At 36.2% G+C, this 25,461-nt stretch overlaps 1 protein-coding gene across 10 annotated transcripts in view; it reads right to left on the bottom strand.

The window, feature by feature from the left end:
• Positions 1-25,461, bottom strand: part of ANKRD28 (ankyrin repeat domain 28) — a 198,187-nt gene that overhangs the window by 43,715 nt on the left and 129,011 nt on the right. For 6 of the 10 annotated variants that reach the window (XR_013549862.2, XM_060638618.3, XM_060638619.3 and 3 more), the window contains 5 exons: positions 22,999-23,069; positions 16,926-17,126; positions 15,284-15,371; positions 9,881-10,023; positions 6,365-6,577 (listed from right to left, as the gene is read on the bottom strand). Coding sequence is in view for 9 of the 10 variants with exons in the window: in XM_060638618.3 (XP_060494601.1) it covers positions 6,365-6,577; positions 9,881-10,023; positions 15,284-15,371; positions 16,926-17,126; positions 22,999-23,069 (716 nt within the window). In the remaining variant the exon portion in view is untranslated. The remainder of the gene's footprint in view (positions 1-6,364; positions 6,578-9,880; positions 10,024-15,283; positions 15,372-16,925; positions 17,127-22,998; positions 23,070-25,461) is intronic. The other 4 variants (XM_060638621.3, XM_060638624.3, XM_060638623.3 and 1 more) reach the window with 1 other exon arrangement.

A 25,461-nucleotide genomic window follows, 5' to 3' on the forward strand; every position in this document is an offset into this window, starting at 1 on the left:
TAATGTTTATTTATTTTTGAGATAGAGACAGAGCATGAACAGGGGAGGGTCAGAGAGAGAGGGAGATACAGAATCCAAGGCAGGCTCCAGGCTCTGAGCTGTCAGCACAGAGCCTGATGCAGGGCTTGAACTCATGGATGGTGAGATCATGACCTGAGCCGAAGCTGGACGCTTAACCGACTGAGCCACCCAGGTGCCCCTAAACATTTATTTTTGAGAGAGAGCATGTGCACATGAGCGAGCACGTGCAACATGGGGGAGGGGCAGAGATGGGGACAGAAGATCTGAAGTGGGCTCTGCACCAACAGAGAGAGACCAACGTGGGGCTTGAACTCCTGAACCATGAAATCATGACCTGAGCCAAAGTCAGATGCTCAATTGACTGAGCCATCTAGATGCCCCAAGAATTTTTTTTTAAGTACAGATATTATAAAGCACAAATATACAAAAAACCCTCAATACCGACCATTTATAAAAAGCTATGCATGGTAGATATGGTATAATCTTAATATCTTTCCTATTTCATAGGTGGGTAAACTGAAGCACAAGGATGTTAAATGATTCAACCAAGGTCACATAATCAGTAGTGGTACAGCTAGGATGTGTTTCCCACATTTTAAAAATTCACATTGCTACAATTCTTTCATTCTAAGAAATGCTAAATCCCTCCTCAACAAAGAAAAAAATGAATATCTGAATTAACTCCACCACTATAATTCATTTAGAATACTTTATTAATTTGGTCATAATTATTGATAATAAATAGCTTTTTTCTCAAATGACTTAAATTAATCAGACTGGCTGTGCATGTATGTATTTAATATTCAAGTTCTGAAATTCGAAAGGACTTTGTCAAAACATGCAATATGACTGTTACAAAGGAAAGAAAATATTTTGCAATTCCTAATCCCTCAGCAATACTCAGCATACTTTCTGTGTGCGTATGTATGTTTATATATATATATATATTTTTTTTTTTTTCTTCCAAACTGAAATGTGGCAAGTGTCCTAAGGTTACACTAAAATTGTATAATGCAGATCTCCTTAAGAAATGCTCCTGTCATAATAATGGAGTGTTAGACGAACTTCATAATTACTTATATATATTTGATTCCATAATTTTATATTAATTTTTTCAAGCAAACAAGCCATCCAATTGGCAATTTATCTCAAAGAACTTTCAAACCTTTGCAGGCAGTGTGTGCACAGGAGGGAAAACAAAAGAAAACAAGCAAGCAAACAAGGTAGGCTCTGGAGTCACAATGACCTGTGCTGAATCCCAGTTCTCCAATTACCACAGCAAGATTTAGGAGAAACTGCCTACCGTCTTGAGCCCCCACTTCTCGACTGACAGTGGACACAAATTACCTCTACCTCATAGGTCTGTGGTACAGAATAAATAGAATAATCTTTGTAAAACACCCATATAACATACCAGTGTCTGTTATGTTTGGTGTTTTTATCAATGTACCAGTTGTTATTCTTTCAACCAGAAAAGAACAAAACAAAAAGTACAAAAGCATTTTAATAAAGGGATTCTAGTTTGTAGTATCTTTTCAAAATGTTCCCTATATAACATATCTTGATTTTTTAAAGTTTCTTTACTTTGAGAGAGAGACAGAGTGCGCGAGCAGGGGAGGGACAGAGAGAGAGGGAGAGAGTGAATCCCAAGCAGGCTCCGTGCTGTCAGCACAAGCTTGATGCAGAGCTTGATCTTACAACTGGGAGGATTAGGACCTGAGCCAAAATCAAGAGTTAGATGCTTAACTAAGCCACCTAAGCACCCCAACATATCTTAATTTTGTAATGTTAATTTTTACCTATAGACAGACATGTTTTAACAAAAGAAAAAAACAAAGTAAAAAAAAAAAACAAACTAAACTGTAATATATATTTTGAATGCATAAAATGATGAACTTTGAAATATAGCTAACATTTACATAAATAGTAAGCACTATGTTCCAGGCAGTTTTATTTTTATTTATTTTTAATCTTTATTTATTTTTGAGAGTGAGAGCAGGAAAGGGACAGAGAGAGAGGGAGACACAGAATCTGAAACAGGCTCCAGGCTCTGAGCTGTCAGCACAGAGCCTGTTGTGGGGCTCAAACTCACAAAGCATGAGATCATGACCTGAGCCTAAGTCCAGCGCTTAACCAACTGAGCCATCCAGACGCCCCTGTTTCAGGCAGTTTTAAAATATTTCATATACATTAGTCATTTACTTCTCAAAACCCTATGAGTTACATACTACTGACCTGATTTTATAGGCCATGGGGTTAAGAAATGTAACAAGGTCTCATAGCTAGTATGCAGTCCTTTACTATATACTATAAGGCTATAAGTAGCACTGGATTAACATTTTTACTTTCTATATACTTACTGATTATAAAAAGTATTCCAAATATACTAAAAAAAAAAATTCAGATTACCAACTGAAAAGTCCACCATAAGCCATGTTAGGAAGGGGGAGGGCACATTTATTTCCCTCTGAATTGGGGAGACAATGGGTAAATTTCTTTTTTAAGTCACCTTAACTAATTTGAGAATCAAATTAGGAGTTTTAAACAAAAAAATAAAGATCTACCAACATTCTAAGAGTTGGTTTCACAGGTGACCATAAACAGCAACAACAATAAGTAAGCCACACATACTACTTCCTAGATTTAAGTTTTAAATAAAATATTTGGGTATTTTATCTGACCAATATTTATTCTTAAGAATAAGGTTAAGTGGGAAGATACACATTTCAGTGATACAATCAACACAGTAGGGCTCATGTAAAGCAAGGTAAAAAAACCCGACCTATATTGCCTTTTAAACTCCATTCACTTTATGCAGTACTTTGAAAGACAGCCGATTTAAAAACTTATAAATGAATAACTGAATAATTTCAAGCTTAAATTCACATTCCAATTTCTAGTCATCCACAAGTTGATCAGGGACAGAAACACCAAAATGGAGAAAGAGATGACTTGATACAGAGAATATGAGGGCTACACCAAGTAGTATCTTTTATAATGTAAGGCAAGTGTCAAAGCCTTATTAGCTTCTTAATCAAGCAACAATTTGATAGGCACTATATTTGGCAATGATAGGAAACACAGGTGTCTGGAATGAAGATATATTCTTGAATGAATATACATTCTTATTGGTTGAAAGCACACAGCTATCAATAATTTTTATATAATTTCAGATCTGGAAGGTACCTTAGAAGTCATTAACAACATGGGAATTGTGTTCCAATGGAACTTAGCTAGAAGATAACTACACAATTGCATTTAAATGGGATGTCGTACATCCCTAGGCAAGATTAAGGCAACCTTTATGAAATCTATTTCTTTTTATCTTTTTTAACTTTTATTTATTTATTTTGGGGGGGAGGGACAGAGAGAGGGAGACAGGGAATCCCAAGCAGGCTCTGTGCTGTCAGTGTGCAGCCCCATGCGGGTTTGATCACATGAACCGTGAGATCATGACCTGAGCCAAAACCAAGAGTCAGATACTGAACTGACTGAGCCACCCAGGTGCCCCTATGAAATCTATTTCTAAACCAACATCATAGGTTGTTGCCTTAAAATCTACTTAACCACCACATCTCAATTGCTTTCCTAAAAAATTCCCTTGTCGTGTATAAAATCCACCATTGGTTTTTTTCTAAATCAATAAAGAGGTAGCTTCAAATAGGACCACTGGTCTAAGCATTACACTGTAAATGAGCCTCATGTAGGACTAATTCTCATTTCTATATTTCAAAAGAAAACAGAGTTAAAACAAATCACAAATAGAGTTAAAACAAGAGTCAGCTACATAGGCAATGACGTATGAATCAAGTGATCTATCATCAAATTATATTCAATATTCATGTCTAAATGGCATTGTACAAATAAAAAGCTTAATTTTTACCCCTTAAAGACAGCACAACAGAAACTAAAACATGTGTCACAGCTAATGATATAGGTAAGCCATGATCCTTAATATTTCACACACAAAAGATAATTTAACTATAGTCACTTGATCATAAACAGATCTCATAGAGACTAAAAAAATTTGGTTGTGGGGCGCCTGGGCGGCTCAGTCAGTTAAGCACCCGACTTAGGCTCGAGGTCAGGATCTCACAGTTCATGAGTTTGAGCCCCACTTCAGGCTCTGTGCTGACAGCCCAGAGCCTGGAACCTGCTTCGGATTCTCTGTCTCCCTCTCTCTCTGCCCCTCCCCCACTTGTGCGCAAGCACGTGTGCGCGCGTTCTCTCTCTCTCAAAAATAAACAAACATTAAAAAAATTAAAAAAAAAATCAGTTGTGATCTTTTGAGGAATGTTAAGACCTAATCTGTATTAAAAAATATTACTAGGCTTTTGAGGAAACAATTAACAAATTTCTTTCCTTCACAAATGTTTAAATATTGTTCTGGTCCCCAATTATCCAAACAGCAGGAATTCTTCAAACCAAAACAAGGAGTTCAAATTTATTATCAAAAATTTTTAGCAATTTTTTAGATGATTAAAAAAAACTTTAGTATGTAATATGACTGAGAACTGGAAACCTGAAACATATATTAGGTATTTTAAATTTAAGCATATAGGGGGCGCCTGGGTGGCTCAGTCGGTTAAGCATCTGACTCTTGACTTGGGCTCAGGTCACGATCTCCAGGTACATGAGTTGGAGCCCCATGTCTGGCTCTGTGCTGACAGCGCGGAGCCTGCTTGGGATTCTCTCTCTCCCTCTTTCCCGGCCCCTCCCCTGCTTGCTCTCTCTCAAAAATAGAAAAATAAACATTTAAAAAATAAAAATAAAAAAATAAACCTAAGCATATATATAACAGGAGTTCTTTATGATACCTTATATCATATCCTTTCCTTCCTTAAGTATAGTACGCATAAATTTTGTCCTGTAGCTGAGAGGGTAATTTATAGAGCAAAGACCTAATTATATATGGACTTGCTACTATTGCAGCTGTCAGACAGGAAGTCAGTGGCATCACTAAAGGCTTATCTAAAGTTAAGAGACATAAGAAAATGGATTCTTTTCTCTACCAGTCTGAAAGACACTGGCTCATCATACCCACAAAAGATGAAATCTTAAGAAATTAAAGTTCTGAAAAACACATTTTAAGGTTAAATGTTTTCACTAATCTGAAACAGTTCAATTTTTTTTTGTGCTTTTCTTTTCTTCATAACACAAGATATGGACTGGCAAATACTCAAATAATGAACTGATGAATTAACACAGAGTCAATGAAAATATCTTGGAAAAATCAAAATGATGATTACACATTATAAAGTAGTGATGTTCAAAACTGTGGCTGCATGTGGCTTCTCATAGAATTATATACTGACAGTACATTTATCGGGGCTCCAGAATTCTCAGGTATTTCAAAATTCAAATGCTCATTCCTAAAAGTAACCGTAACCAAAAAACAAAAAACCAGCTATTCCTTACATGTAACACATTGATACTGGTCTTTCAATTTTTGTAAAATTGAAAAAAAAAAATTGAAAACAGAAATGTTGAAAGATTACTGTGAACACTCATATACATAGCACCTAAATTCTATCACTAATATTCTACTATAAGCACATCATCATATACCAGTGTGTCCACCCTGCCATCTACCCAATTATTTCATGTTTTTCAAAAGTCGCAGATATGTCTAAATAGGTTGGTATGCATATCATTAATTAGGGTTCAACATCAGCTTGGTGTGTTACCTCCTAAGGGAAAATTTATAAGCAATGAAGCACATATATCTTAAATGTATTATTTCATGAGTTTTGACAAATGCTTACTTATATAATATAAAGCCTGTCAAAATATAGAATATTATCATCACCCCAGAAAGTTCTTCTATGTCCCTTTTTCATCAATCCCTCCTCACAGGGGCAACTGTTTTATTTCCACTACAGAATCTGGAACCCAATATAGATGGAATTTCATCTGTTCTAGAACTTCATATAAATGGGAATAATATGTATAGTCTTGTGTAAGGCTTTGACTCAGCATAATATTTTTTTTAATGTTTATTTATTTTTGACAGAGAGAGAGAAACAGAGCATGAGCAGGGGAGGGGCAGAGAGAGAGGGAGACAAGAATCCGAAGCAGGCTCCAGGCTCTGAGCTGTCAGCAGAGTCTGATGTGGGGCTGGAACTCACAAACCGTGAGATCATGACCTGAGACGAAGTCAGACGCTCAACCAACTGAGCCACCCAGGCGCCCCGACTCAGCATAATATTTTTAAGATTCACCTGTGATCTTGTGTCTATCAGTATTTTGTTCCTTTTTATTGCCGAATGGTATTTGTTATCGATATTGTTTTAAACACCCAACTCCTAAATACTATAGTATGGATTCTGATTTTATTTCATACCTTCATATTGACATCAGCCCCATTGCCTACTAGAAGCTCTAAACACAACGCTCCATGTGTTGATGCAGCAGCAAAGTGCAAAGGAGTAAATCCTTTTTCATTCTTTTGATTTACATTAGCACCACAGTCTATAAGTTCATTCACTACAACATCTTGTCCATTATAGCAGGCTACATGAAGAGGTGTATTTCCATAGGCATTTGGTTCATTCATCTATTGGAAGAAAAAAAATCTCAATGTTATGAAGCAGTCTTGCTTCTTGCTTCAAGAATGAAGGTTATTTTAGCACTGTTGTGGTCGCAAATTATTAAAGTGAGAAGGATAAATACACAGATAAGGTTTATAATCCTAAAGTTCTTTTAAAATAATGAATATTCACAAAAGCATTTTGGTGTGAAATAGATTTTGTACATTCAAGGAATATAATTTATACATACAATGTCTGCTTCATGACAAAATTCAATGATTTTGAGAGAGAGATTTTAGGTAAACGAAAACTAAACGTATTTCTAAAAGCTTTCAAAGTAAGGTACAGTTGTAAGAGTTAAATCTAAGAATCATGACAAATTAATGCAAACTGAAAATTCTGAGATATACTGAATAACATGCATATTTTCAATCTTTTCACTTGAAGTTGTTAATGAAGATTAAGATTTTAAACAATGAGTGGCATCTTTTTCTACTTCATTTTTGCAACAAAGTTGGAGTCTAGATATTTTCCAGCCTTACATGTTGATGCTGTAATAAAATGAATGTGTTCAAACGAATATGCTCAATGTTGAGAAGTAATTCTTGCAGCTCAAGTTTCTTTTTCATTTTGTTTCTAATAAAATAGGTGAATACTTTATAGTTTTTTTTTTCGTTTTTTTTGTTTTTTTAGAGACAGAAAGCATGTGAGATAGAAAGCATGTGAGTGGGGGACAAGGGCAGAGGGAGAGAGTAAGAATTTTAAGCAGGCTCCACACTCAGCCCAGAGCCTGATGGAGGCTTAATCCCATGACCCTGGGATCATGACTTGAGCTGAAATCAAGAGTTGGATGCTCAACCAACTGAGCCACCCAGGTGCCTCTCTATGGCTTTTGTGTAAAGAACCAGACCTTTGTCCAAAGAGATACCTGGCCTTTGCCCTTGTCTTCTGGGAGGTAATCTATGGCATACTTGATAGAAGGGTCCTTTATTTAGGGTGGGAGCTGGCTACACTGGATCTTAGAATAGGCTTGGCCACAGTCAATAGTGTAAGGGCAGGATCTGACCATGCCACATAAACCAACTGTGTCATTTGAGGAGAAGGGGGAGCTTTGGCGCTCTCTGTTATCAGTGGACTTGGAGACTGAAATCAACCATGTGGGTAATTGATCAACCAATCACACTTATGTAATGGAGCCCCAATAAAATCTCTGAAAACAAAGCTATGGTGAGCTTTCCCGGTTGGCAAATACCATGAGCATATTCTCATATATTGATGCTAGGAGAGTAGGGAGTCCTAACTTCATCAGGAGAGAACAATGGAAGCTTTGTGTTTAGAATACTCCTGGGCCCAGCCCTATGTGTCTGTTCCTTTGGCTAATCTTAATTTGTATCTTTTTGTGTAATAAACCATGGGTATAATAGTTTTCAGCAAATTTTTTGAATCCTAGTGAATTATCAAACCCGAAGGTAGTTCTGGGCAACACTCCAAACTTGTAGTTGGTTGGAAGTAAGGGTGGTCTTGTGTGGAGACTGTGCCCTCTAACTTTGAAGTTGGCCCCAACTTACCACAACTCTATTTTACATTTTCTTTTCTGAAATCTCTGGGAACAGAAACTGAAGGAAGTGAAAAAGGAACACACTTAACTTTGGTCAAAGTACCTAGATTTCATCACCAAAAGCTAAGACACATGGAATAGATTCCCCTGAGTCTCCAGAACTTTGAGAGATTGAATCTGTTGTTTTAAGTCCCTTACTTTATGGTAAATTGTTATGGCAGCCCTGGGAAACTAATAAATTATGCAATTGGAGGCCACATGTCACTAAACAGCTCTAAGTCTGACCACTTATTTTGAAGAATGCTGTCACCATGGTTTACAAATGTTATTTTACTGTCAATAAAAGAAATTTTAAAAACTGCACTAGAATGGATGTGAAACAGAGCTATAGAACTGCTGAGCTGAAATGAAACTTCTATCTGTTCCTACTCTACAGGACCCTACTTAACAACGTTAGGATTTTTGCAACTTCTCACAATCCTGACACATTTAGTAACTATTTGCTTGCTTCAGGCAGTGTTTCATATAATCCTTAAATTGAGTCTATTCAGCTCCACAATTCTGCCTTGCATTCTTTGTCCAACCAGACTACCATTTACCTTTTATTGTTTTTATAATTGATCTAAAACACCTCCCTCTGAGGCAAACCATAAGACCCTCTTAAATACTGAGAACAAACTGAGGGTTGATGGGGGAGAGGGGAAAGTGGGTGATGGGCATTGAGGAGGGCACCTGTTGGGATGAGCACTGGGTGTTGTATGGAAACCAATTTGACAATAAATTATATTTAATATTAAAAAAATAAATTTTATGTGAAACTAAAAAAAATAATAAAAAAAATAAAACACCTCCCTCTGGCAGAGCCTAACCCTCTCTCTCCTTCTAATTTGTTCTTTAAAAAAAAAAAAAAAAATTATTTTCAAGAGAGAAAGAGCTTGAACAGGGGAGGGGCAGAGAGAGGCTGGGGACAGAGGATCTGAAGCAGGCTCCACAATGACAGCAACAAGCCTGACATGGGGCTTGAATTCACAAAATGTGAGATCATGACCTGACCCAAAGTCAGATGCTCAACCAACTGAGCCACCCAGGTGCTCCCTTCTAATTTGCTCTTTTTAATCTATTTTGAACAATCAGGTGAGTTTGTCAAAACTGTACCTAAAATAAATATACTAAGAGAGGTATATAAGCACAAGTGCTTAAAGGATGGCCTGTGAAAGTGACAGGCATTCTTAACTATCTCAATTCAGAAATCAAATATATTCTGATAAAGCAACAACCTTCCTAACCAAACAGATTTATACAGTAAGGAACACTTACAGTTGATGGGCAAGAAGCCTTGAGTTTTCCTGCCTAGCTCTTGCCATTATTTTGTAATGTGAACTGCTACAGTCATTTAATGGGAATACTAGACTAACTACTAAGCAAGTAAGACTAACAGTAGAGACCCAACCATTTAGGAAAAATAATCCAGGTGTGTCTGATCTGCTCATTTCCATGGCTAAAATGGAGCTACAGGGCTTGAAATATGAAGCAGAAAAACCTGCATTGTCATTCCCCTTTGGAATGTACTTTACCTCTTAATATACTTTGACTAATTACATGATCAGATATTAGTGCACTATTATTATGTAAAGAACTATAAATATCTAATTAAAAGACAAATATTATTGTATAAAATTATCTTTTAAGTTTGAAATAAATTCTGCCAACAAGGTAATCACAAACATACAAAATGCCTCCTTCATTTATACTGCTCAATCTATATACCTACATCAACTCCAAGATCCAGAAGGTACTTGACCACGCTGATCATTCCACTAGAGGCTGCTGCATGAAGAGGTGTATAAGACTTCTTATCCTTGCATGTCACTTCAGCTCCATGTGCCACAAGTAATTTCACTACTTCGATGTGACCTGAAAATGTGTTTAAGAGAAAAAAATAAAAGCAGAGGAGCATATGGAAAATATGAAATATAATCGTGGATATCTTTTTAAAAAAGGTAAAAATGCAAATTAATAAATAATGCACAAGTCACCAATAAATCAAGTTATAACCAGAGAAAGGATGGAAGAAAAAGAAGTATTCAGATAATTTCGATAAATCTTGACAGCAGTAAGTAATTGAAAACTATTGTATTTATTATTTTATCCAGTGACAACCTTACAATCTATAACCCTCCGTTTGTCTAGATCTTGATTTCAAGGTTGTTTTAACACATTCGATTTTTTTTTTTTAAATGTTATTTACTTTTGTGTGTGTGTGTGTGTGTGTGTGTGTGTGCGCGCGCGCGAGAGAGAGAGAGAGAGAGAGAGAGAGAGAGCGCGAGCGCAAGCGGGCGAGAGGCAGAGAGAGGGAGACACAGAATCCAAAGCAGGCTCCAGGCTCCAAGCTGTCAGCACAGAGCCTGATGTGGGGCTAAAACCCACGAATCATGAGATCATAACCTGAACCGAAGTCGGACACTTAACCAACTAAGCCACCCAGGCACCCCAACACATTCAAGTTTTGAAGTTAGCTTTTTATGTCTGATATAACACATAAGTTTATGTTTCTCTGCCTTAGTGGAATCTTATACTTGAAAATCTGGGAGTGACATGGGTTTGGGTTTCTTTAAAATGTTACTCTTTAGAACATGTGGTTAAAGACTTCTTCTCCCCTATTACTTCCACCAGATGTCTTTAATCAACTTAGTTTGTTATTCACCTTTGTATCAATCAGGATAGGCTAGGTTATGTGTGCTGTGGTTAAAAATCAGTTCCCAAATCTCAGCGGTGTTTTATTTCTCATCATCACCATGATTGCTTGGCCAGAGGGCTCTGCTCAGTCACTCAAGGACCCAGGTTCATATAGCTGACACCACCTTGCATGTAGCCAGCCAGTACCAAAAGGAGGAATAGACTGCAGAATCTATCTTGAATCAGCAATTAACTGCTCTGGTCCAGAGGTGATGCTGCTATCAATTCACTAGTCAGAACTAGTACCAGGCCCCACCATACCAAACAAGGAGGCCAGGAAGGGGGACATGTATCCAGAAAGTAGGAGAACCACTATTCTCTTTTTATATCCCCTTGGTCTTTATCAGATTAGATTATACAGCGCTTTTTCCTCCTCCCATAATGCTTCCCATCCTTGTGCCTTTGTTCATGGGATTCCTTCATTGCATGGAATGTTCTGCTTGGATGTCTCTTTCCAAGGATTGTTACTAACCCTTGAAGGCCCACATCAGTTCCCATCTTCCCTGATCAACCCCGTTATCTCTCTTCCCTAGAAGCCTTATAAGCCAAAAGCACTACATACCTGTAAATACTATCTAATAAGTATATAATACCTTCTGATGGTTCTTAAACTTATATCATTATTTATTTAATTGCCTCTAATTACTTTTATGTATTAGCTTCCCAAATATATATTTTCAAAGGCAAAGCTATATTCCACAGGGCTGAGAACAGTGTTATAAACAAATAGGCACTCAAATATTTGTTAAATAAATTGTTCATGACACCATTTTTTTATATCCCTTCATAGGGAATGAATATGTAAAGTTAATAACTATAAAAATGAAGCTTTCAAACACAGGCCCCTCTTCCTTGACAAAATTAGGCCAGGTTATAAGATGCACAAAAATCAAGTAGATTTAATTGTTTATATGTAAATTACCAACTAAAGTGGATACTTTCAGCTATTTTTGCCCCCATCTCAATAAGAAATCTCTACCATATTTTTAGGAAAAAAACCAAAGGAATATCTATCAAATCATTAGGTGCCAAATCAAATGTAATTATCACATAAGAGTATCACCTGGCCCAAAGATCACTCACTACACATTACACCTTCTGATCTATGGCTCTAGAAAGATAGCTACTTGCATTTATTGTAATGTGTGAAAATCAGTACCTAGAAGCCTCACACATAAACATAGCTTTTCAACTGGGCAAATGCATATTATTCACTAATACACCAAAAAGAAACAAAGTTCTCTTGATGTTTAAGACTAAAAGGCTCACAATACTAACGTACTAGAAAAACTGTTCAAAACCAAAACATCATTCATATAAATGGCACAGAACGTATTAATTGTGCATATAAACTAGTAGATTTCAGGAAGTATGAACTTCTCCTAACATCAATAAAACTTGAAAAGGGGCTACGCATAGGCAAATTTACAATTTTAAAACTGACAAATACTTATTTAAGCACATTTCAGAAATATGGATAAATTCCTTTAACTGAACCACTGAAAATATGAAAAAAGGGGCCTCTCCACAGCCAGTTTGAGGGTGACTTATTTAAAAGAAAAAAGGGAATAAAGTTCCAGAATGAAATAAATGATATTTGTTCTACCTACATTGTGGCCCTGGCCAGAACAAGTACGTGTCCTCCCTGTCAATTTATAGACTTATGCTACCAGGAAGACTAGATTTCATGTAATTTGTCTAGGTGTAGTTTTAGAAAATGGCATTCTTTGGACATGTATAGTATACATAATTTTACTTGAAAAATTCCCTGAATTTTTCTTTTGTTCATGACTGTGTAAAAATAAGGAAAATGAACTGTGATCAGAATTTCTAAGTCTTTATGAAAAGGAAAGGAAGGAGAAAAAAATACTATTTCATATTCATTCAAATTATGCACTGCTTTAAGAAGAAATTCGGGAATGAGTTGCTAATCAAGGTAATTAATATTTATTCAGTACTTTCTATGTCAAAGTCATCATGGTAAGGTGATTTGAGGTAGAACTTGGCTGAATATTGCTAAAAGTACTGAAAGCAACAGAAAAGATGAGTGTATAAAAGGGATATCAATGGAGGTTCACAGTCAAAGTGAACATAGGGTAGGGAGGGGGATATGATGAACTCTTCAGGGATAGAGATATTGTTGCCAAACACTGACACATAATTCAGTAACAGCATAGGGATAAATGGTAGAGCCTAAGAGAAGAGTAAGGGGAACTTCAACCAGGGATAGAAGTCCAGGGCAAACTGGAAGTTTGTGAGAAATAAATTATAAGAAGACTACATGTAATTTTAATGTCTCTTTCACAAATACTGACAGATTCTCTGAATATAACCCTAGTAGGGCCAAAGACCTGGACACGGGGCTTGTCTATGAGACCGGTCAATAGCTCCCTACTTTTACATGTTTAGCTCTCTTTAATCCTGAATGCTTAGAACAGCTGAACAGTTTTAGAAACTATGTGTCAACATTCTTCTTCTTCCATGCTGAAAGAGATAGGGAAAGGAGAATTATAAATCCCTGAATGTTTATGCTCAAAAATTAAATGAGGCCCAAGAAACACAGAATACCTTTTTTAATCCACAACTGGCCTGAAAAGTGACATTCAGTGCACCAAAGAAAACAAAGCTATCAAAGGAGGGCTCCTGAGATATACACACCCAGCTATTCTGGGAGCTCAATTAGAGGCAACCCACAAAATCTGCTGGCCTTCAATTTCATGAAAACAACTGGTTAGTTAAGTCTTAATTCTTTGGAGGTAAGAGGCCTGATGAATTCTGCTTCATGTTTAAATCCTTTAACATAAGGTGTACCAAATCATTCAGAATAGATGCTCCAAAACTATCTGGAAGGATAAGCTACAGAAGAATATTCAGAAAAGTCCCCAAGACTTAAAATATGAAAAATATACAGGCTGTGAGGAAGGGACTTCCGGATGCTACAGGAGACGGGCTTCTGGATGTTTTACTTTCAAGTTACAGAAGAAAATTGCCCATGATATAACTAGAGGCATGAATCTCTGGTGTGAGAGAAATACCAGAAGCCCAAATGTTCAGCATCTGGCTTTCAAAACGGGGACATCCGACAAGGATATTAACCTTCAAGAACCTTCATTTTTGATCATTCCTTATACTCACACTAAAGGTCAGACTTGCAATTCACTATGGATTCTGCTGCTTTTGGTTTTTTCTACTACAGGCAAAAAATGCTGGACCTTGGGGTTATCTACACAACTGGTTTGAGCTCATTTATTTTCTTCCAATGTCATATTTTACAATTTTATATAGTTTTAAAAATTAATAATCTTCCATCAAATCTTCCTTTAATTTTTTATTTTTATGTCAGAAACAGGAAAAGACAAAACCAAGAGCAGGGAGTCCTGAGGATAAGCTATGCCTATAAGAAGGGTGGCCAGCTAAATGTCTTTGTAATTAGGTAGTATGCATGGCAAATCAGGGAATGACTCTAGTATTACACATAAGGTGTCAATCCATATGTGATTTTTCTTAAGCCAGAGGAGCCAAAATAGCAGAAGGAGAATTATAACCTTTGGCAGGGAAGAGAAAAAATTCTGAGGCTCCATCGCTACAAAGGGAGGAAGAGTTCTTTCAGTTTTATTTTGAGAAACTTGAAAAATGAATGTCTATATCCAGCTCTTCCTCCCAGAGGTATAACCCTAGCCTTGTAGGACTTGCAAGGTTCGTGGCAGGTTGTACTTCCTCCATACTTAGAGATTTACTTCCAACTGCATGGTTTTAGCACCCACAAGCCTGTTCTTTTTGTGCACTTAAAAATATCTTGAGGTAGGCTCAAGATCTGCCTGCACTCTAGCTGTCCAAGTCACCTTAAGAACCAATTAATGTTTCTGTTAGTACTCTGGTTGCCTGGTTTTGGGTAGTCTACCCCAAGACTGTTTTCCCACGAGCTCTGTCAGGTTGTAGGGTGCAGTTTTGCAAATCCCAAGATTTTTCAAGAACATATACATGTCACAGCAGAAAAGCCTACACTCTAAGCCTTAGTTTCTTTCTGTGAAATTACTGTTGTAGAAATCAAACACGATGTTGCCTATTCAACCCAGTGGCCCAAAATAATAGGCTTCTTAAAGCATCTTCATAACTTCTATCTTAATATTCCCATGAAAACAAGGATGGATATAAAAATGGGCTTCTAGTAAACCACCAACTAAGATTATGCTTCCCAGACTTGTGTCTAGGATATCTCTCCCTTTAAAAGTAAACAGAATTATTTTCAAACAGCTTTAAGAAAACTGGACCTGACATGTCCCCCACTACCAGGCTGGGTCCACTTGGGCAGCAAATTTAGATATGGTGTAACTTCTCACTATCCTTAAAAACAGATGTTATACCAAATGCAAGAACTAAAATGTACAAATTTTCCTGAATACATAATGTCAAAAAATGAAACTTAAAACATACATACCCATATATGCTGCCCAATGAATTGCCCGTCTATCTTTCTTGTCAAAAGCATTAATATTGGCACCTCTAGACAAGAGTAGTTTGACCATCTGTAATAAGAATAAACACAGTTTCATCAAAATTCAGTAGAAGAACTGTTCATGAATATCCCTTATGATGACTACTCATCTCAATCTCTGTGGCACTGAATTTCTGTGTTGTAGACTAAACAGTGAAGACCCTTTAACATAATTCAATAAATAATAGGACAAAATATGAAAAAAAGATTTACAGTGCACGTTACTGAAGTCAGGCATCAGTATCTTTTAAAGATGCCCTTTTGTGTCCTGTCCTGGTATTTTATGAACAAAGAAGTACAAATATGGGAAGTCTAAAGGTGGAATATTTAACAACAGGTTTTATTTCTTTTAATAGCCCAAAGTGCTGTTAAGATGTAAAGTGCATTCTTATCCCAGAAATGTCTTAAATTTAATTCAAACACAAACGTAGTATCTATAATACGGTTAGATCCAAAGGTCACTGGGTAGTCTACTTACCTCATGATGTAGTACCTCACAGATTTCTATTCTGTCTAACCATATTTATGATAAGTTTCCCCACAGGAAAGGGCATTCCATGTTCCAAAAAAGGGGACGTATCTTGTGACCTTAACTGCAGTGAAGGCAAGGATTCTTTATGTTGCAAAAACAGAGAAACAGTGAAAACAACACTGCAGCCACTAGCACTCAGGCATGGAATCTTGGGAATGTCACTTTATCTCCGAGTTTCTGTGTCTGCAACAAAAATGAAGGATGGGCAAGCTGGCCTCAAAGGTTTTTTTGTTACTCTGTCTTTCCTTCTTTACTAAGTCTTTTATGTACACATAAACCTTACTCTTTACCATAACAATATCTAACATGAAGCAATGATTGTTGTAGAAGATAACTAAATATTGGGGTGCCTGGGTGGCTCAGTCAGCTAAGTGTCCACCTTCAGCTCACATCATGACCTCATGGTTCGTGAGTTCAAGCCCTGCGTCGGGTTCTGTGCTGACAGCTTGGAGCCTGGAGCCTGCTTCAGATTCTGTGTCTCCCTCTCTCTCTGCCCCTTCCCTGTTTGTGCTTACTCTCTCTCTCTCTCTCAAGAAAAAAAGAGAAAGAAAAGAAAACTAAATATTAATTTTCTTAAATTATTTCCTTTCATGGTCTGTTATCAAAGAATTCTTGACTAAACATTGATAATAAATAAGAAAATATTTTCTAATCTCTGTTTTCCTTTTTTACTATCTTTCTGGGAGCAAAATGAAACTGCTCTATCTTTCTGGATTATTTTTTCCACAATGCCAGAACATACTTTTCACATTGTGTTTAGCTGGCAGTGCTCTCCTTCATCTTCTGTTGTCCTTTGACCATGAAATTCAAGTGTATAGGGCTATATCTGATATGTAAACTTCAAAATTTGAGAATGTTGTGTCACAAATTTTATCATGAAAAGAAGTCGAGGGTTTGCTAAAGGCAAAATTAGACAAAAATGAGCAAAACGGATATTTCTGTTTGCTACTACCATGGATTGAGTGGCTAAAAAGGGAAAGTTCATTAATAATTAGACTGGTGAGTGGGAGGATGATGGGAGAGAGAATCACTGTCTAACTGAACACTACCTACCTCACCATGTCCACTAAAAGCTGCATGATGTAATGCGGTCCTCCCCGCTCGATCAGACACGTTTACATTACTTAGAAGAGGTACCAAAGCTTCAGCACACTTTACAGCTTTATTAGCAGCAGCGATGTGTAAAGGGGTTTGCCAATTTTTGTCTCGAGCATTAACATCTGCAGAATGCTTCAAAAGTACCTGCACTGCTTCCTAAAACATATGAAGGTAAAAGTTACAAAAGACAAATGGGTTAACAGTTTTAGAAATTATATATATATATATAATATATACATATTATATATATTAAGGAATCATATATATAACTTATATATGTAATATATATATATATTAAATTTAATTCAAGGTTTATATATGTAATATATATATTCCATATATATATTATATATATTAAGGAATTAAAATTTCCTAAGGAAATAAAAAGTCTGGCAGAACCTGCTATAAATGAGTCGGATTTATTCAAGAAAATAAAATATTCTGAACTAAAGGCAGTACTACTCAGAGCCATTATAAAATGCAATGAGATAAAACATTGCCCTTTTCTGTTGTCCAATTAAAGGCATACCAACATTAAAATGTGCAAGAAATACTAACAAATATTCTTTAAAAACATTCATCAGTTCTCATTTTTCTAGATGGCAAGATACAATTAATTTGTACTCTAAATAGTTTTAAAGAGAATTATTACTTTGACAATAAATACATAAAAATTTAAAACATACTGTCTCCCAAATTAATATACACGTTGTATTTTATAAAAGGAGAAATCACTATGATCTGGAGAGAAAGAGACGAACAGGTAAATAAAGAAACAGATGCTGTGATGCTAACTGGTGAGAAAGTTAACAGGCAATTTAAGAGTTTAGTATCCAAAGGGATTTGTCTTCCAGAAACACAAGGAAAACTTCACAACACATCTATAAATTGGCCTCATGGCTAGATACTAAGGAATCCAGTATGCAATCTACAGTAAGCAATATAGTCAGAACTAAACTTAGCAAGAAGTTTTTCCTTGTAGTAATAATCCTATCTTTGGCAGATGAATGACAAACTATGTATGAAATAAAAAGGCCCAGAACAGAAATCATCTCAGTTCATTTACCAGGTATAACTATTTAAGTCTAGTAATAATGACCCTTGGTTTTCTTAAAAAAAAAAAAAAAGTACATGAAAAGTGTTCGAAAGTGTCAAATAACTAAGTAGCGAGGAAGACTAAACAAAATACTATCATCTCTGATTCACACATAGCTTTCAAAGCCTTTCAAATAAAAAGTAATCAGAACTGTCTGAAATATGGGAAACAGCATAAATACTTATTAACAGGACTGACAAAGGCTAGAGAGAGGCCCAGTAACCTATCAATCTGCTAAGGAAGTCAGCCAGTCATATACATGTATATGTGCGTATATATATGTATAGGCCTACTCTAGACCCCACAATTCCACTCGTTATCTGCCCAACAGAAATTTAAAAAGACCCATCCAAGAATGTCCACAGTAGTTTTATTCAGAAGAGCCACAAACCAGAAATGCAGACAGCCATTAACAGGAAAATGGATAAACTACTGTACATCCATATAGTGAAATACTCTTCAGCAATAAAAGGAATGAACATTCAATTCACGTAATATGGAAGACTCTCAAAAATATTAAGTTGGGGGCCCTGGTTGACTCAGTTAAGTGTCTCTTGGTTTTGGCTTAGGTCATTATCTCAACAGTTAGTGAGATCAAGCCCTGAGTTGGGCTCTGCACTGACAGCACAGAGACTGCTTGAGATTCTATCTCTTTCTCTCTCTTTCTGCTCCCCTGCTCTCAAAAAACAAACAAACACCCAAAACCAAAAGACAACCAACAACAACAAAACTTAAAAAAGTATTAAGTTGAACAAAAGAAGTCAAGATACAAGAGTACATACCGTATGGTTCCATTTTTATAAAGCTCTAGAATAAGCAAAATTATTCTATGGTGGAAGAAATCAGAACAGTGGTTGCCTCGGGGACAGGGAAGACTGACTAGAAAGGGACATGAGGTAACTTGCTGGAGTGATGGAAATCTTCCATATCTTGATTGGGAAAAAAGGTTACATGAGTGGATACATGTGTCCAAACCCAAGACTACACATGTGTTCATTTACTGTAAATTATACTTCAATGAAAAAAAAGGAGTATAAAGAAAAGGATACAGACAGGAAGTGGTACAAACACACCATCAGGATTCTCCAACTCAAGAAGGGTATATTGTGATTTGGAGGATAAAACTAACATTATCCTGGGAAATGTTAGTAGATATGTTGATGGATGTACTAGAAAATAATTAAAAACAAAATGAATTTATAATTGGATTAAGTTAGGCAAACAGTGGGAATAAGTGCCAGGCTTCCCTTATTCATTCCCACTCTGGAATTCACAGTGTATACTTCTGAAAAGTATGGAGAATATTTATGTTCCACTAGCAAGAAATAGAAAAATCAAAACTATTTTTTTGTTTTGCTGAAAAACAAGAATAAATCCAGTTAATGGTAGGTGAGGGTGGGTAAGACGGCACCTAAGAAACGCTATAAACATAGTTACCAAGATCCTAGAATCAAGACAGACCAAAGTTTGAACAAGGGGTTCACTGCTATGGACCGAATTGTGTTCCCCCACAATTCATATGTTGAAGCCCTAACCTCCCAGTGTGACTATATTTGGAGACAGTGTCTTTGGGAGGTAATTGAAGTTAAATGAGATCATAAGGGAGGCAACCTGATCTGATACTTTAGAAGAAGAGAAGTGAGAAAGATCCCCCCCCCCCCCCTTCTCTTTACCATGTGAAGATACAGTAAGAAGTAGCAGTTTGCAAAGCCCAGAAGATAGCCCTCATTAGAAACTCTGCTGGACCTTGATCTGGGACTTCCAGCCTCCAGACTATGAGAAAACAAATTTCTGTTGTTATGCCACACAGTCAATAATATTTTGTTATGGCAACCCAAGCTGACTAACATATCCACCATTTATCATTCACAATAGGAGGTCAGATCACAATAGCAGTAATCTTTGAAAATTCAGAAAAAAACAAATCGCTACAGACTGGAGGGAGACATTAAACCATACCAAACGCGGATTTCTAGAAATTACAATCAATAAGCCTGTTGTCAGAACTAGTAAAACTCTAGATCATATTATCAGCACATTATAAGTATTTAGAAAATAATATAGGAATAATAAAAGGTATATACGGTTCCACTAATGATAAATATTACCATAGCAACCTTAATTCCAATTTTTCCATTATTAGAGGCTATGTATGTGTAAGAAATACTCCAGGTGTGCCTTGACTTCAAAAAATCAGCTAAGTAGGGCGCTCGGGTGGCTCAGTCGATTAAGCAACCGACTTTAGCTCAGGTCATTATCTCATGGTCCATGGGTTTGAACTCCGTGTTGGACTCTGTGCTGACAGCTCAGAGCCTGGAGCCTGCTTTAGATTCTCTCTCTCTCTCTCTCTGCTCCTTCCCTTTTCATGCTCTGTATCTCTCTCTCTCTCAAAAATAAACAAACATTAAAAAAAAATTTTTTAAGAAAAAACTCAGCTAAATATCCTATGACACAGATTTTAATAAAATTATGACATATGGGGTGATGACAAAAGGTTAAATAATTTTATCCAAAGAGTATTTATTCATTGCTTGGGGTCCACCTAGAAGAGTTTCTACAGCACTAGCTGTCCGTGGCTCTACCTTTTTAAAAGCAATTGTTACCAATGATTTGAAGTCAGGCATGGGAAAAAGAAGGGCTAACACATTCGCAAATAAACGTAATAGTGGGAGGGACTGCTAATATCTCATGTGATAATATAAACTTGGGGTCTTGACAGAACTAAGATGTAATTCCTAAAGTTAAAAAAGTAAATGTATATCTTCCAGAGGATTTAGCAGTGTGATGTGGCTTCTTAAAAAAAACAAGCTAAAAAAAACCAAAACAAGAACACACAAAAAGCCCTAATACTCAGTAATCAATTTATTCAGAAGAATACTCAGCATTGAGAGAGCTAAATTGTATGCTCCGACTTGAAGAATGGCAGTCACAAATCACCACTGGAGATGAGATGAGTCAGCCAGCCAATACGATGAGGTGTGTGGAAGCCATGTCACTGAGGGAGAGTGAGGAGTTTAGGATTTGTAACCCAAAGCAGCCTTTCTCAACCCAGGTAAAGTGCAGGAATTAAGCACTAAGGCATCCTCTTTGTGATGAATTAACTTCTCCACTATGTTCTATGATGGTGTTAGTTTCCAAAGGCCTTGGAGGATTGGCACCCTCTTTAGGGCTTTCTTCTCTCACAGTACTTCAAAAACATAAACCAAAGCTGCCTAAAATTTTGTCTTTTCCATACCCTTCTGTGGCTATATTTCCTTATTCAATGAAATTAAGTACAGCACTCTTTTGCTCTCAGGATGTAGTAGAAAAAATGAAAAGAACATGGGTGCAACTGGTATTCTTGACTAGGTTTCCTACAAAAGAATACTACTACACAGCCCAGTAATTTTTAGGCTGAAAGCATACTCAAGAAACTTATTAAGATCACTGCTTTCTAACCTACAGCTTGCCTGTAAGTTCAGGCTAAGTACATAGTTTTAAAAAATCAGCTGTTAATCTTTGGGCGGAACCTGCTACCTTCCTCTAATATTAATTATCTTAAGAATTTCTGGTCTGTTTTAATTATCTTAAGAATTTCTGGTCTGTTTTACAATCTCTACAAATATGCAAAGTGTCCCTTATGACTTAATTTGGCAAAACTCCATTAATTTTAATAATCATATTCCCAAGGGTCATACTAAAAACTGGATAGGTATGACTAACTTATTAATAGGTTCCAATGACAGTAATGTTTATCTTCCTTAACTGCCTTGTTTACAGAAACTGTTTATAAAAGGGCTAACCACAAACTTAACATTACCAAGGAATTTCAGAATTCAAAATATTTTGGTTAATGTCTTAGTTTTCATGATAATCCCCAGATCTGCCTAAGATCACAGAGCTAGAAAGTGGCAAGTGATATCTGTAGCCAGTTTCTCCAGATCCAAGTTGCACATTCCAGCAGCTACAGCACATCACAGACCCAGATGTGGTAAGATGTGCTCCAGTGCACCACCCACGGTTCTCTCCCTCCCGTTCCTCCCAACTAGGAGGCTACAGCTAACAGACTGCCGCAGTCACGTTGCAGGGTTTGAAATCCCTCCCAGCCGCTCACCCTCTACTTCTCTTCACTTGTTTAATTCGTGTTCTGGGTTCAAGATGTAGTTCATAATGAGAAATACAAAGAAAAGTGAAGAGATAAGAGTTCTTTGGACACAATGCATTTTTAAAATGCACCGAATACATTTTAGAAAGAGTAAAATGACAGAAAAAAGAGGGTCTAGGTTTTCATCCCATTTCTGCTACTCAAAAGTTGAGTGGTTTCTGGCAAATGATGAACTACAATTCCCTCAAAATATCTATCCTACAAGGATGTCATGAGGACTAGAAGTATGAAAAACATAAAAATGAATGTTCTCCAAAAATGTCAGTTATCTTGAAGAGTAAATAGTATAGGGTTACAAATAAGAAGAAGCTGTTCTTCCCCATAAGACACCTAAAATTGTTAGGTTATATATTTAGAACTGGTAAAATGTGAGATCGAGCAATGTTTTTGAAGCTAATTTCAGTGTTTAACCAAACAATACTTCAATGAATCGTTATATACTGCTGAGATTATTTCTTGATTACACTCAGCAGAACCTCTGCAGCCTGTCCAGTAGAGATACGATTGAGGAGGATTTTATAAGATAACAAATAATTTCTCTTGTAGGACATATACAAGGAGGGTTTTCTATTCTTTGCTATTTCAGACTCTTCAAGAGACCTTAGTCACAAAAGAGAAATGGGGAACACTTAACTTGGTTTGTACAAATTCTAAAGTCAAATAACCAATCTAGGTATTTTCAGTTGCTTTTTCCTACTTGTGAAAACACAGAATTTTAATATGGGCTCACAGGCAGGCCTACTATAATGTTTTTATATATGATGTATTTACTAAGAGAAATTTCATACCTCACTACAAGATGCAACTGCTCTGTGTAAAGGTGTCAACCATTTGCTGTCTTTGGCATTAACTCTAGCTCCTGCAACAAGAAGAAAAAAATAAATTGAAATATTTTACATAAAATATTTTAAATAAATTTCCTGAAATATTAGTTATATATAGTCCAAATTGGGTAAGTAACAACTGAAAAAGTAGTACTTCATTTTTTTATACTTTCTGCTAATAAATTACCATTAAATCACAAAACAAAATTCTCCAATAAGGTATTAGCTCTTTTTATTAAAAATAAAAGAAACATCCTTTTATATATAGACTAGAAAAGCACCTTTATACAGAGCATATTAAAGTAAAAATAAGATCCCATTTTAAATCGTGTCTTAAAAAAGTCAAATACTTAATAAGAATACTCCTATCTAAAATGCAGACCATTACAAAGTCTTCATTACATTTCTTTACTAGGAATCTATCATGGTATAAAGCAATATAATATCAAAATAGTTCTTCAATGAGGATAAAAACTGCATTGGGTATTCCTGTGTAAAATGGATACAATGGCTACCAACTTAAGGAAAAAAAACTGAGAAAGAAATGAATGAACCCACATGTCTTTCTGGGTTACACCTAAAGGTTTAAGTAATTACAAAAATATCAACTACGTACAGTTACTTAAAAATCATTGCTGGGGCACCTGGGTGGCTCAGTCGGTTAAGCATCAGACTTGGTCTCAGGTCATGATCTCACAGTTTGTGAGTTCGATCGAGCCCTGTGTCGGGTTCTGTGCTGACAGCTCAGAGCCTGGAGCCTGCTTCAGATTCTGTCTCCTCTCTGCCCCTCCCCTACTCACACACTGTCTCTCTTTCTCTCTCTCAAATATAAATCAATGTTAAAAAAATTATAAAAAGTCACTGGCAATGGATAAAAATTATCCTTAATAGAATATAAATACATTTAGTGAGACCAAAAAAAAAAAAAAAAAAAAGGAGGGAAAAATCTATTGGCTATATAAAATCCACTGATTTTGTACCTAAATCCCAAACAGAAGCAGCAACCAAACTGTAGCATCAGTGTATATCTAAGTAAAAACACACAGCCCCAGCTCTTAAAAGTGTAGAAGGACTGGCAATAGGTCCTACACTATAAACAATCCTATATTTATATCCAAGATCATTACTAGCTAGTAAGAAAGGCCTTTAGATATCTAGTCCAAACTCCTTATTTTCTAGATGATGAAACACAGGTACAGTGGATAGCTTAACATCAAAGTATAGTAGAACCAAGGCTAAATTCAGATGTCTAATGTTTACACTGTATGTTTTGAGTGTGAGGTTCCAGGGAATAATCAAGTGCAGTGACTCGAAGTTACAGCTCTAATAACTACTAGCTATGGGTTCCTAACTAGCTGTGTGATCCCTCTCAACCTGTTTCTTCATCTATAAAGCAGATCTCCTAATACCTTGTTACAAAGATTAACATGATAAACACACAATACATGTTTATTAGAATAGATTTAAAAGTCTTGAATGTGAGAGAAAAATGAAATGAAATGTAAGTGTATAAAACCATCCACAAATGTAAGAAGTTGAAATTCTGAGAGTAGCTAAACTCTGAGCAGTGACAGTGAGGACACTGAAAGAATCAAGAACCAACATGAGAGCTTTTCATGATTGTTCAGTTAGGCTTTGGGTGAAAGACAGGGGCTCAGCAAAATGAAAAACAGCTACAGAGAGTAGTATAATATTCATGTAATAAACATCTGAACAACCATCTGCTAGGCTCTTGGGAGACCAAAATGGTTAAAACACAGACTGCCTGAGTACAATAAAGTCAGCATTTATTTTGTGTAAGATCATCATCAAAAATCATCATGTAGATAGTGCAAACATTTTAAATGTTTACTGGTTAGGAGGTTAGAGTCCTTAGAGACAATAAAGGGGCAATATAGAAGCTAGGCTTCTTCATTCTCCCATTTATCTGGTTGGAATTTCAATTGTTCTCCATTATCCTTGTACCTCTCTCTACAATTTTTTATTTATGTGTATAGTTGAAAGGCAAGAATTGGCCTTAAAGCCTCAAAGGTAGTGACACACTCAGAAAAGACAATTACTCTGGACAAAGGCAGAAAAGAATGAGGCCTGATTATGGATCTTCAGCAAATGGAAGGGTCAAAAGTCTGGTTGCAGATATTAATTAACAAGGAAATAGAATGTGGCTGTCATGAAAAATGAGAAGAATCTTTATGTGCTGATAAAGATCTGAGAAATAAAAAGTGAAAAAAGCAGTGAGAACTGTTCGAATAATATTCTTTAATTTTATGTAGAAAATGGAAGAGATAAGTATCTACGGAAAAGATAAATATCTATATTCATATTTGCTTTATATGCAGAAGGAAACTCTGGAGGAACACTAAGACATTAATAACAGTGGTTGCCTATACATTTGTGTAGGTGGTGGGGTACAATGAGAACTGTGTG

Source organism: Panthera onca, chromosome C2, assembly GCF_046562875.1.
Source record: "Panthera onca isolate mPanOnc1 chromosome C2, mPanOnc1 haplotype 2, whole genome shotgun sequence".
NCBI classification, from domain to species: Eukaryota; Metazoa; Chordata; class Mammalia; order Carnivora; family Felidae; genus Panthera; species Panthera onca.